This window comes from Rhincodon typus, chromosome 11 (genome assembly GCF_021869965.1).
Source record: "Rhincodon typus isolate 14 chromosome 11, sRhiTyp1.1, whole genome shotgun sequence".
NCBI lineage: Eukaryota > Metazoa > Chordata > Chondrichthyes > Orectolobiformes > Rhincodontidae > Rhincodon > Rhincodon typus.
Genome location: NC_063342.1, coordinates 53278045 through 53291211, shown reverse-complemented (window position 1 = coordinate 53291211; position 13167 = coordinate 53278045). Strand labels below are relative to the sequence as shown.

The window sequence follows — 13167 nt, the reverse complement described above, 5'->3', positions numbered from 1 at the left end:
AGTTTCTGAAGAAGGGTCCCGACCCGAAACATCAGCTTTCCTGCTCCTCTGATGCTGCCTGACCTGTTGTGCTCCTCCAGCTCCACACTGAGTTATCTCTGACTCCGGCATCGGCAGTTCTTACTATCTACAGGGGAAGCAATATTGGATTTGGTGCTTGGCAATGAACCAGGCCAGGTGTCAGATCTCTCGGTGGGAGAGCATTTCAGTGATAGTGATCACAACTTCCTGATCTTTACTATAGTCATGGAGAGGGATAGGAGCAGACGGTATGGGAAAGTATTTAATTGTGGGAGGGGGAATTACAGTGCTATTAGGCAAGAATTGCGGAGCATAAATTGGGATCAGATGTTCTCAGGGAAATGCGCGACAGAAATGTGGAGGTTGTTCAGGGAGCACTGCATAGTGGCTAGCTGCGAGTGCTGGACAGGTTTGTCCCATTGAGGCAAGGAAGGGATGGTAAGGTGAAGGAACCTTGGATGACAAGACATGTGGAACATCTAGTCAAGAGGAAGAAGGAAGCTTACTTAAGGTTGAGGAAGCAAGGATTGAACAGGGCTCTAGAGCGCGACAAGGTAGCCAGGAAGGAAGTGAAGAATGGACTTAGGAGAGCTAGAAGGGGACATGAAAAAGCCTTGGCAGGTAGGATTATGGAGAATCCCAAGGCATTCTATACTTACTTGAGGAACAAGAGGATGGCCTGAGTGAGGGTAGGGCCTATCGGGGATAGTGGAAGAACTTGTGCTTGGAGTCGGAGGAGGTAGGGAGATCCTTAATGAATACTTTGCTTCAGTATTCACTAGTGAGAGGGACCTTGTCAATTGTGAGAAGAGCATGAAGCAGGCTGATAAGCTTGAACTGGTTGATGTTAGGAAAGAGGATGTGCTAGACATTTTGAGAAACATGAGGATAGGTAAGTCCCCTGGGCCAGGCAGGATATGACCAAGGTTACTACGGGAAGCGAGGGAAGAGATTGTTGCGCCTTTGGCGATGACCTTTGTGTCCTCACTGTCCACTGGAGTAGTACCAGATGATTGGAGAGTGGCAAATGTTATTCCGTTGTTCGAGAAAGGGAATAGTGATAACCCTGGGAATTGCAGACCAGCCAGTCTTTCTTCTATGGTGGGCAGATTATTGGAGAGGATTCTGAGAGAAGTATATATGATTATTTGGAAAAGCACAGTTTGATGAGGGACAGATCATGCCTCCCAAGTCTTATTGAACTCTTTGAAGATGTGACAAAACACATTGATGAAGGTCGAGCAGTGGATGTGGTGTATATGGATTTTAGCAAGGCATTTGATAAGGTTCCCCATGGTAGGCTCATTGAGAAAGTAAGGAGGCATGGGATTCTGGGAAATTTGGCTGTCTGGATACAGAATTGGCTGTCCAGTAGAAGACAGAGGGTGGTAGTAGATGGAAGGTATTCAGCCTGGAGCTCAGTGACCAGTGGTGTTCCGCAGGGATCTGTTCTTTGCGATCTTTACAAATGACTTGGATGAGGAATTAGAAGGGTGGGTTCGTAAGTTTGCCGATGACACGAAGGTTGGTGGAGTTATGGATAGTGTGGAGGGCTATTATAGGTTGCAACGGCACATTGACAGGATGCAGAGTTGGGCAAAGAAGTGGCAGATGGAATTCAACCAGGAAAAGTGTGAAGTGATTCATTTTGGAAGGTCGAATTTGAATGCAGAATACAGGATTAATGGCAGGATTCTTGACAGTGTGGAGGAACAGGGGGATCATGGGGTCCATGTCTATAGATCTCTCAAAGTTGCCACCAAGTTGATAGGGTTGTAAAGAAGGCATATGGTGTGTTGGCTTTCATTGGCAGGGGAATTGAGTTTAAGAGCTGCGAGGTTATGCTGCAGCTCTATAAAACCCTGGTTAGACACAGTTGGAATATTGTGTTCAGTTCTGGTCGCCTCATTATAGGAAGGGTGTGGAAGCTTGAGAGAGGGTGCAGAGGAGCTTTAGCAGGATGCTGCCTGGACTGGAGGGCAGGCCTTATGAGGAAAGGTTGAGGGAGCTGGAGCGAAGAAGGATGAGAGGTGACTTGATAGAGGTGTACAGGATGATGAGAGGCATAGATCGAGTGGATAGCCGGAGACTTTTTCCCAGGGCGGAAATAGCTATCACAAAGGGGCCTAATTTTAAGGCAGTTGGAGGAAGGTATAGGAGAGATGTCAGAGGTAGGTTCTTTAACAGAGAGTGGTGGGTGTGTGGAATGCACTGCCTGCGGTGATAGTGGAGTCAGATACATTAGGGACAATTAAACGACTCTTGGATAGGCACATGGATGATAGTAAAATGAAGGGTATGCAGGTTAGTTTGATCTTAGAATAGGATAATAGGGCGGCACAGCATTGTGGGCCGAAGGGCCTGTACTGTGCTGTACTGTTCTATGTTTACCTAGTGTGTTGCAATTGATTCCTGCTTCATTCCTGAAAGTTCTGGCTCTACAATGGCCTCTAGCCTTGGATTCCCAACCAACGACAATAGTTTATCTGTCACTACCCTAACCTTTAATATCATGAAAACTTGTATTAAATCCTTAACTTTCTGAATTCCAGGCACCACAACTTTACCAGATGTTTGTAATCTTTCCACATAATTTGACCGTTGTCATCCAGATATAATTCTAGTAATTCTACGCTGGGGTCCCTGCTAGACTAGCATATCTTTTCAAAGGTGTGGTGCCCAGAACTGTGCTTTGTACTGCATGTGTAGTCTAACAATACCTTCGTATAGTTGAAGTAGGACTTCTCCCCACCTTGTACTCCAGTTTTCCTGACATGAAGGCCAACATTCTGTTAACCATCTTGATTGTTTGTAGCTTTCCATGATCTAAGGTGGCACGGTGGCTCAGTGGTTAGCACTGTTGCCTCACAGCGCCACGGACCTGGGTTTGATTCCGCTGCCGGGTGACTGTCTGTGTGGAGTTTTCATGTTCTCCCCGTGTTTGCGTGGTTTCCTCCAGGGGCTCCGGTTTCCTCCCAGTCCCAATGATGTGCAGGCTAGGTGAATTGGCCATGCTAAACTGCCCAGTTAATAGTGCTCAGGGATGTGCAGATTAGGTGCGTTATAGGGGGATTGGTCTGGGTGGGATGCTCCGAGGGTCGGTATGGACCTGTTGGGCAAAAGGGCCTGTTTCCACACTGTAGGGATTCTATGATCTACATTACGTGCCTCCACTGTATCAATTAATGCCCAAAGTGAAAGATTTAGTAATTGCCTGCATAGAAATCTATTTCTAATTGCAGAACCAAATTTATTTTGCATCTGTTGCAGTTATTGCCATTGCTCATGATCTTTGAATATAACTTTATTTTTATTCCTTTACTGTGGAATCTATTACAATCTAATTTCTATTGTTTAATGTCAATGCTTCAGACTTAAAGAGGACGGACTGCTATTGTTTCCAACAGTTTTTTTAATCCTTTCTAAGACAGTAAGCTTTTACGGTGTTTTTTTCTTTATTCATTAACGGGCTGAGGGCTTCATTGGCTAGGCAGCATTTATTGCCCATCCCTAATTGCCCAGAGGCCAATTCAGAGTCAACCACATTGCTGTGGGTCTAGAGTCACACGTAGGCCAGACCAGGTAAGGATGGCAGTTTCCTTCCCTAAAGGACATTAGTGAACCAGACGGGTTTTTTTTGACAGTTGATTGTCCTGCTGCAACACCCTTGAGAAGGGATTGATAAGAGAAAGTACATAGTGATATCCAAAAGAACCACATGGATAAATGGATTTTGTGAAAAGCCTAAGCCTGGATGTGCTGCATCTTGTTTTTAGCTCTTATTGTCAACTTTTATATCGATGGTCAGAAAACGTGAGAACATCAAAGTTGGTTCAGCTTTGCTATGGAAGTTATTTTTGTGTTAAATTTGATACTGGCTGGGAAACCTAAATGTTCTGTGGAAGTCCTGAGATGCTGTGCACATTTTGTCCATTTTTGCAGGATGATCAGAATGCAGACACTGTCTCCTGTGGAGTGTGACTTTTTTTCCAAACATTAAGATACCCTCATGATTCTTGGATATTATCATCCAGGTGAAAAGCTTTGATAGAAGTGAATGGAATAGTTTTTCATTTGTTGCACAAATATTATTGATTGAGTAATCCTAGATCAGATCAAGTTCGTTCTGTTTTGCCCAACTTTATTTCTATTTGTAATAATTTTTTAATTTTTTTACACTATATTGTAACGTTTATCATTATTGCAAGTGCTAAATTGGGCAGTTCTGGTCTATGAATCTGTACTATGAATTCATTGTAGTTTTTAAAACTAGCTCATTGTTGAGGAGATGCTAATTTTTAAAAGCCTTGACTCCATCTCCAAAACTGGCTCATTGGAGTTCACATGAGAAATATGAAAATTTTGGAATATAGCTCATTTTAGGATAGTAAATATTTAGCATGATCCATTCAGTTAGAATAGGGAGGGAAAAAGAAGTGAAAAAGTATAGAAAGCAAAACTTTACACATTGATTTATTTTTTACAATTATTTAGTATTTTTTGTTAAAAGTGTTTTGGAAATACAGGTAGTTCTGCTATAAGACGTGTCTTGTTAACGCAAATTGGCTGTAACGTAATTGATGAATAGTGGACGCTGTTTGGATAACAAACTTTCTGCTCTACAGGTATAGCGATTTTCTACAGCGATTTCCCTATAGCACAGTTTTCTATGGTAATTTTCGATAGCGCAAGGTCACACAAGAATGCAACTATCGACTTAGAGGAGAAATACCTGTAGTTTGGTATTGTAATGTAATATGTCTGCTTCTAGATTAGTTGAGTTGAACGTTTTTATTTTAAGATCAAACTCTATGAATAGATAAAGACAAAATGAATGAACTTACTAAGACAGGAATTTCCTGAAATAAAAACAGAAGATGCTGGAGAAACTCAGCAGGTCTGGTAACAGATTTGCCGATTTTAAAATGTAGAATTCAAGTGATTGTGTACTAGGAAAGAAATGACCTCCAACGTTCTGGTATGTTTCTGTTTCAGAGCAGTAACAATCTGCTTGATGTACCGCCTTAAACATTGTACTAGCAACGAAGTTGTGTTACTTTATTCCCTGGTGTGTTCCGTTTGCGGTAATGGTGAATAGTATTTATGTTACACGATGGAATGTTTGCTGAAAAGCCCTACTATGTGTCATTATCTGAATCTGCATTTTTACTTTGACTCAGCTGTCTTATGTTGCAGAAATGAAATAAGCTGGTTATCATTGCTGCACCCATTCAACCACCAAACCCCCACGTCATCATTACTAGTTATCTACTTGCCATTAGCGAAGGTTTCATATTTTCAGTATGAAATATTTCATAATTGGAGTATCTGAGTTGAAGAACTTTATTCTTTCCATATTTTTCTCCCCTTCCATTCTTTCCAGGAGTTTGGCAAAATGTTTTTGAGCTTCCTAAGCCTTGCTTAACTAGATATTAAGCACTTATGAATCTTGATAAATGAGTCAACTGCAAAAGAATCAAAGCTAAGCTGATTTTGTTGTCAACTGAAATTGAAAAGTACAGTTCTTGCATGAGTTGCTGAAATAATTGTGAGAATACAAGTCAGTTCCATCACATCCATGAGAATATTAGAGTGCCCCACTGAAGCCCTGGCTAATAACAGCTGCTTTAATGCAGGCTGTGCCCAGGTCTCCCCCTTGCTCTCCACAACCACTAACTGGAATGGTATAATTGCTACGTGTTGGGTCTTGGATATTTGTGCTTGCTTGAAAGCTATTTTTTTTTAAAAATTCAGTTTGAAATATCATTCCTTAACTCTTTCCATTTGTGCTCATTGCAGGGAATTTTGACCCAAAGGCCATTAATAATTTTTATGACAACATTGGATTAACTGGTCCGGTAGGGGCAGTCCCCCCAAAGCATAGCAAAAAAGGTAAGTTATTAACTCCTATTCAGTGCTGACTTTTTGTTTTCACTTTTCTCTTTATAAATGTAAATGTTTTTGACTTTTAATCTGTACCAGGGATAGCACTATGGATTAGAAAATGCTTATTCTAATTATTCACTCCCTTGTCACTTCTTTGAGGAAATGGGATATACCTCTGTTTGTTCACCTGTCTGATTGTCCATCCATACACAAAGAAGGTAGGGAAGCAACTCTAGAACACCATGACAATCGAGGTAGTCTCCTTGAATTAGGACTTTCTCTCAATAGAATTGCTGGGATAGAATTCAGTCTGCTTCTGCAAATGGAGTACACACATTACATGAAATGGTAGGCTGTTTCATTGTAACTTGAATTTGCTAGATGTTGGAGAGAAGGTAGGGTTTCTTTCAGTAAGCCCTAAATTATGAATCGTGCTTTATCTAGTGGGCAAGTATAATAAAGCTTTTTATTAATCCACTTAGAGATTTGGTTAGATATGTAACCATATTCTTGAATGTAAGACATGGATGTAAGTGGAAATCATGAATTGCATACTTTTTGTAGCATTTAAGTCGATGATTGATTAGGCCACTCACTCCTATTTATGACGTGAATACATGAAAGAACTATTAATTTTGCCTCATCACAACCTTTTTAAAGAAAAATCTTTCATATTTCCTTTTTAAAAGCTCTAATAGATTTTTTTTTTCCTTTTGGTGTTAATATAAGCTAATATCTTTCAGAGCTCTTTTAATGATTTGGTGGTAAACTTCCCTTCATGTTACTGATTCATTGGGGGTTTTTTTAGGGTTACTTTAGCGGAAAAACAGCCTTGGTTTTGAGTTTCTCTCCCCATTGTTTTTTAAGTTTTCATTATGATCTAAACAGCCCAAACTTCTGTAGCCACTCCCTCTTAATTTAGCTTCTTGCTTCATGTATCATCCACGCCACCTCAATGACGTCTTTCCCAAAGTCGAATCCTAAAAAAAATCTGTCTTATTGTATCCCAATAAGCGATTTGTATCGGTTCCTGTTAACATTTTGCTTTTGTCCTTGATGTCTCTGTTCATAAAAGTTTTTTGTTTTATTAACTTAGCCTTTCACTTTAAAAGATTTATGACCTTGAATCCCCACATGTATCTGTTCCTCGACTCCTTTATTGAAGTTTTACAATTTACCATGTAGTACTTTTCCCAGAATGAAACTCCTTACATTTATTCTCAATATGTTTCATCTGACAGTTGCTTGTCTACTTGCCTAAAGATGATTTTGTCCTTTAAATAAATAACATTGGTCCTTATTTTTGTATCATGTAAGGAATACTGACATTGTACTTCCCTAGTTCAGATCAGTTACAGAGAAGCAACGATCTTAAATAATTGATGGCTGTATTCAACACTGTTGCCGATAATTTGTGTATTGATAAATTTTCTTGTCACATGGATTTGTCCCCTTTTTTTGACTAAAATAATGTACCATTACTCAGTTTCAATCCTTTGAAACTGTGTAAAACTTGCCTTGATCAGAAGTCAACTCGGACTGAGAGTTCTGTGTGGATTAACATACTACTTGCCTCCTTAAAGCCTGTCCACCATCTATTTACAAAGCACAATTGTGGAGTTTAATGGAGTACTCTCCACTTGGTGGAATGAGTGCAGCTCTGTCAGTGTTCTGTCAGTTGACAGCACTTGATTGTGACCCCATCCATCACCTTCAACAATCACGCCCTTACTGCCAATGCAGAGTTACAGCCCTGTGAAGCACATAAAAGAAGCCCTAGAATGACTCTTTAGACAGCACCTTCCAAACCATGGTCACAACCACCCAAAACATGTTAGTTTTAAGCAGTCCCTCAGTTAAAATTTAGGGCATAAGGACCACAGTTGCTAACATAGGCTGTCACCTGTTCCTAAAGAATGTCAGATAGTTTGTCATGCTTTTTTTTGATAAGCAGCAATTAAGGTATGATACAAATAGTTATTCAAACAAAAAAGTATAGAATGCATAATGAACTGACGCGTTGGAGGCATCATCCTTGTCTTCAATGGAAGTGTTCCTTGGGTTGTCATCCTCCTCTCCTGGCCCCTCTTCCATCTGAAAGAGGCAGCTGTTTGCCAAGCAATGTCACTTGACGAGGACTGCCCCTGACACTGTTCATATACTGTATTTACAGGGGCTGGCAATTTATCTTATGACAATCAGCCATTTGAATCTTTCTAACTAATGGACATTCTCTCAAGGTCAGAGTAAACATTGCCTATTTTCCAGCATCTACTTGAAAGTTACTTTTCATCCTTTCTTGGAACAAAACATTTATTTTCCTAAACACTGTAATGCCAGTAGGATACGTCTGGCATTAGTTAGCTCCTTGATTCACCTGAAGGCAAATAGTGGACTCGGTGATCCTTGTTACCTGTATTGTCACCTTCATCTTGTCCTTTTTTAAAAAGATACTCTTTATGTTTGGGGACAAAATAGTGCTGTAGCAGCAGTTACATGAGGACTCGTGCTACACAGGAAGCAGTAGAAAAATTCAATTTTAACGGGACCCCAATTTCCAACAACTCAGAAATGAACATGACTAACTTCCAGTCTCGTTTAGTGAGCATGATCTATTGAACCACATGCAAGACAGGCGGTGCTTGAAGGGTTGTGCAGGTGGATTTTTTGGAGGTTTGTACACTTCGTCTGATGTCTTGATTTCATCTCTGCAAGTGTCCATTGAATTCTCTATTCAGTGCCTTGTCTTTCCCAGATGATCCTTGTCCATTTTGGTCGGTTGTAGCTACAAGGCTCCCAGGATGTTTCATCACTTCAGGGTGCTTTGATGACACTCTGAAACTAAACTGACTGCTATCGGCATACCTGATCACAGTTTGCAGATGGCTGCCGTCCTCTTGCCCACTCAGCAGCAGATTTACAAGGCACTGTCACTCTTGTCAATTCTGTATACACTAAGTCATCACTTAGATAATGTTCCTGAAAATTGCATTTTTAATTGAAATGACTTTAACAGAATCATATTTTCCCATTAAAATTAATGTGAAAGTTGTAGTTGGGTTCTGACAGCTATTACTAAAAGGGGAAAAAAAATTATACCCTGTAAGTTGAAATACTTTGCAAGACTAAATTCTTACATTTGTCGATTAAATAACTCTTGTAATGCTGTATTTTTCAATTTGTTTAATTTTACAGCTGTAATTTTCTACTTTACCTCCTGCTTGCTGCTGATCCTGCTCTCTAAACTTCCTGTTCTCTGATCCTCCTGGTCCTTCCTATCCCTAACCCTCCAACATACAACCACCTCCTCTCCGCCAACCCTCCTATTAGCAGCCTCTCCCTGCTCTTGACTCTCTGATTTGCAGTCTCCTCTATCCTTGACACTTCAACTTGTGATTTCTTTCTTCATCCCTGACCCTCCAACTTCCGGCCTCCCTCCCTGTCCCTGATCCGTCTTCTTGCTGGACTTCCAACTCCCCACTTTCCTTTCTTAAACATACATTTGTGTTCAGGATTTAAAACACAGAACTGCGGGGTTGTAAAATTTGCGTGCCTTGATGCTGCAGAAGTGCTAGGCTTGGGCTGTTATAATCAATGGCTTTTCTACATGCTGCTTCCTTCTCCAGAATCTTCACCTTATTTAAGGGCCTGTGGTGAGAGGCAAAGGAGTAGCTTTGACAGCTTTTTTTAAAAAATACTTTGATTAAGCTAGCCCCAGCTAGGTACTTGTGCACCGTGGTAACTTGCACTCTTGTAACCCAGGACTTGGATGGGGAACTTGAGTGGGAGCACAAGTTCAGGAAAGGAAAGTGGTGAGAGGGTGTGTCAGAGAGCGGTAAATTTGGAGGAGCGTCTGGCATGGTGAGAGGTCACAAATCAGAGGGTCAGGCATGGCGAGAGCAAGAGAGGCCAATCCAAATGGCAGCAATAGGGTGTTGTGAGGAATGACATTAAAGTGCTCCTTGTGACATTCAACAATATTATAGGCCCCATTAACTTAACCAGTGTTAAAGCGAGGCAACATTAAATGGGTAATATACATGAAACTTGAATTTGAATTTTGCCAAAACAAAAATCTGTTTGCTCCATACCTGATTAGCCAGTATTTGACCTCCCAGAAGGAGAAATTCTGAAATGTGTTGAGCATTTCCTGTTTCTTGGCAGCCACCTCTCTCAAAAGATCACCAACGATGAGAGAGTCCAACACTGGATCAGCTGCACCAGCCCAGCGATTTAAAACTAATGCAGTGAATGTTTGTTAGCAAAGACCTCTCACAAGTCAACAGTGTACAGTTCTCATCATCCCATTCCTGTACGGAAGTCAGACTTGGATACTGTATTTTAACATGCTAGATAAATTCCAAAAGAATGGCTGTCAAATAAACACCAGCATCCTCTTTGAAGCCAGCTCTGCAAGCATTTGAGCAAAACTCCTGCAAAATCCTTTTCAATGGACTGGACACTCTCTGGATGACCAAAAAGATTTGCTCTTGCCATATTCTGTTTGTTTCCAACTCTCAAATGGGAAGCATTCCAGGGATAAGAACCAAAATGCTTCAAAGAAACTTGGAAGCACTCCTTGAACTAGTGGAGCTTGTTATCAATTGTGCAAAATGGCACCAACTTGCCCATTAAACTGTATCATGTTTTGAGTTGCCACATATTAATGATCAGGTAGAGTAGCAACAGAGGAAGATAGAAAAAAAGTACATCCTGCACTTTAAATCCCTTACCAGCTTGTGAGTTATACCACGCCCCCCCGCCACCCCCCCCCCCCCCCCCCCCCCCCAAAAAAAAAAAACAAAGTGCCCAAAGATGTGTCAAGAATTGACTTGCCCAGTCATGGGAAGATCAAGGCAAAAACTTGCAACCCTCAGTAGACGCAATCCTCTCATTGAGGAGCAGCCAACAAGAACCATGATTTATGTATAGAGATGCAGCAGCTGTAGAAATGCCCAAATAAACTTTTTTCTGATATGTGTAAAGGAAGAATGTTGAACAGGAGAACTCTCCTGTCATAGGATGATTTGTAGCCAGGCAAACAGAAACTTCGTTTTTTTGCTAAAAGATTGTACCTGTGGTAGCACCCAAATAATGAAGTGAAGAGCCACCTAGAAAATGTGCTGAAATCCTGGATTGTTTTGCAAGGGAAAAGCAAAAGTTGCAGAATGCAAATATTTTGGAAGTTGCAAAGACAGTTTGTTTTAATTTGATGAATATGTTCAATATTTTATGTGATACTATATTTTTATTATTGAACTTAAGTTGATTCAGACTGACCCAGTGGAGCAGCAAATAACTGGAATTAGTGGGAAAAAAATATTGAACACAATTAGTGATGTACTAACATAGCATTAGATAAGTTACAATGTGTGAACAGCTCATTTATCCAAGTCTTTGAAGAAGAAACGGTTATATTTTGTACAATCTGCACTTTTTTGTGATTAAATCTTTAATTGTTTGAAATGGAATTTTAATTGTGAGCCAGCGTCTGCCAAAATGAAGTTTTCACATGGTTAATTAAATTTTGCACTGGAATGTTTGAGCTGTAGGCTCTTAAAAGTTGATTTTTGTGATACACTTCAAAAGCTGGAATCCGTTGATTTGTGGTTTTAGCACAGTAAATAGCAATTCTAAAATAATGTTGCTTTCTCATTGTTTTAATTGAGTTGACTGGTGTTTAGTGCATCTTGCCATGAAATGACAGAACATGATTTTATCCACACATTGAGGTTATGAGTTTATTTTAGTCCTCAAGTACTGAAAACAGAACTGCAGGAGAAAATAGGAAATTCGCAGTCACTTCTTACCTGAACTAGGTGTAAGGGTGGAGGAAATTATATGGACATTGGCTTGAATGTGACAAGTCTGCTCCTTATTCAACAAGTGTTACAGTATAGATGGAACAGCAAAATGAGAAAGTAAGGCTTGGAAGGGAAGCGAATTTGTGTGTAATTTCATAGTTGATCTTTAGTTGCAGTTTTAAGTCTCCTTCAAAAAATGAAAAATTGCCATGTTCTGATTAATTCTTGGTCACTTCAAATTGAAATCTTATTTCAAAACTGTATTGAACTGAGATAAACCACAAGTTTCAATTATTCGTTGGAGCATTTGTATTAGAGATGAAATATTGCTGATCTATTCGAGTTATTGTGGAATTCAGTTCTAAAAAATGTTGCAGATTGTGCATTGAACATCAGTCTCGTTTTTAATCTCATGTTAAAGTTGAACAGCATCTCTAGCTCAGCTCAAGCCTTCAAAAGATTACAGATTAAATTGTATGACATCAAAATGTTTCATGGCTCAGCTGATCCTGCAAGGTTTCATCATATTTGATAATATCTTTATAATTGCAGTATACTCCTTTTGATAGCATGCATTTTAATAGCTTTTTGAATGCCAATGTCAACTTATGTGCAGCCTGAAGTCTCAGAGCTTATACGTACACATTGTGGCCATCAAAAGGAATGCAATCTTGATTTGAGTAATAAAATTGTTTTCACAATGTAAGATTACAACAAGTACATTACTACATGTAGCATCCATTAACTGAAACATATCTGAGCACCAATTTGACTTGTTAAGCTCCATTATTATTTGGGTGGGAGAGACATTCTTGAGCCCAAATGGGGGACTGACTACACAGTAAAACTAAGAAATTGTAAATAATTTTCTTGCCTTAGTGCTATCCCACCAACTGTGTCTGCAGGATTATTTGTGCATGAATCTTTGGGCTTCATGAAGGTGCCAGTTGCTATATATATTGTTGGATTTCTCTTGTTCGTTAGTTTACTCTAGTGGTGTGAAATAGCTAGATAAATACTTAACAAATATGTTTTATGTATCTTATCTAGTTGTGGCGTCTTACTTGTGTGTTGGGGTTTTGTTTTAGGTTTTTAGAGGTTTGCCCCTTTATCCCTCTCAATCTTCATGACTTGTCTTGTACAGACCCTTCAGGTACTCTAGAGAGAAAAGCAAGGAAAATTAGTGTGACTTCAAAGTTAAAGAAGGACTCCTCTGATTCCCAGGCTGCTGCAGCTGAGGGTGGGTACTTCCTTGAATGTCAGCTGACTACCAGATTGGAGTAGATATTCAAAGTACATAAAGCAAAAGGACCAGTCCAGAATGGTTTTTAAAAAATCTTTTTACATTTCTTGATTTTATCCTTTTTAATCTTTTCAGATTTTGAACATTGTTAGCATCTATACTAATATTGTCTAATTATTTAGACCATCACTTGTTTTGAAATATTTTATTTTA

The 13167-nt window shown here is 39.8% G+C and overlaps 1 protein-coding gene across 10 annotated transcripts in view; it reads left to right on the top strand.

Moving 5' to 3' along the window:
* Window positions 1-13167, top strand: part of tab3 (TGF-beta activated kinase 1 (MAP3K7) binding protein 3) — a 112418-nt gene that overhangs the window by 80175 nt on the left and 19076 nt on the right. For 7 of the 10 annotated variants that reach the window (XM_048602925.1, XM_048602922.1, XM_048602918.1 and 4 more), the window contains 2 exons: window positions 5821-5913; window positions 12856-12951. In XM_048602925.1, coding sequence (XP_048458882.1) covers window positions 5821-5913; window positions 12856-12951 — 189 coding nt within the window. Of the gene's footprint in view, window positions 1-5820; window positions 5914-12855; window positions 12952-13167 lie in introns of those variants that run through there. The other 3 variants (XM_048602923.1, XM_048602924.1, XM_048602926.1) reach the window with 1 other exon arrangement.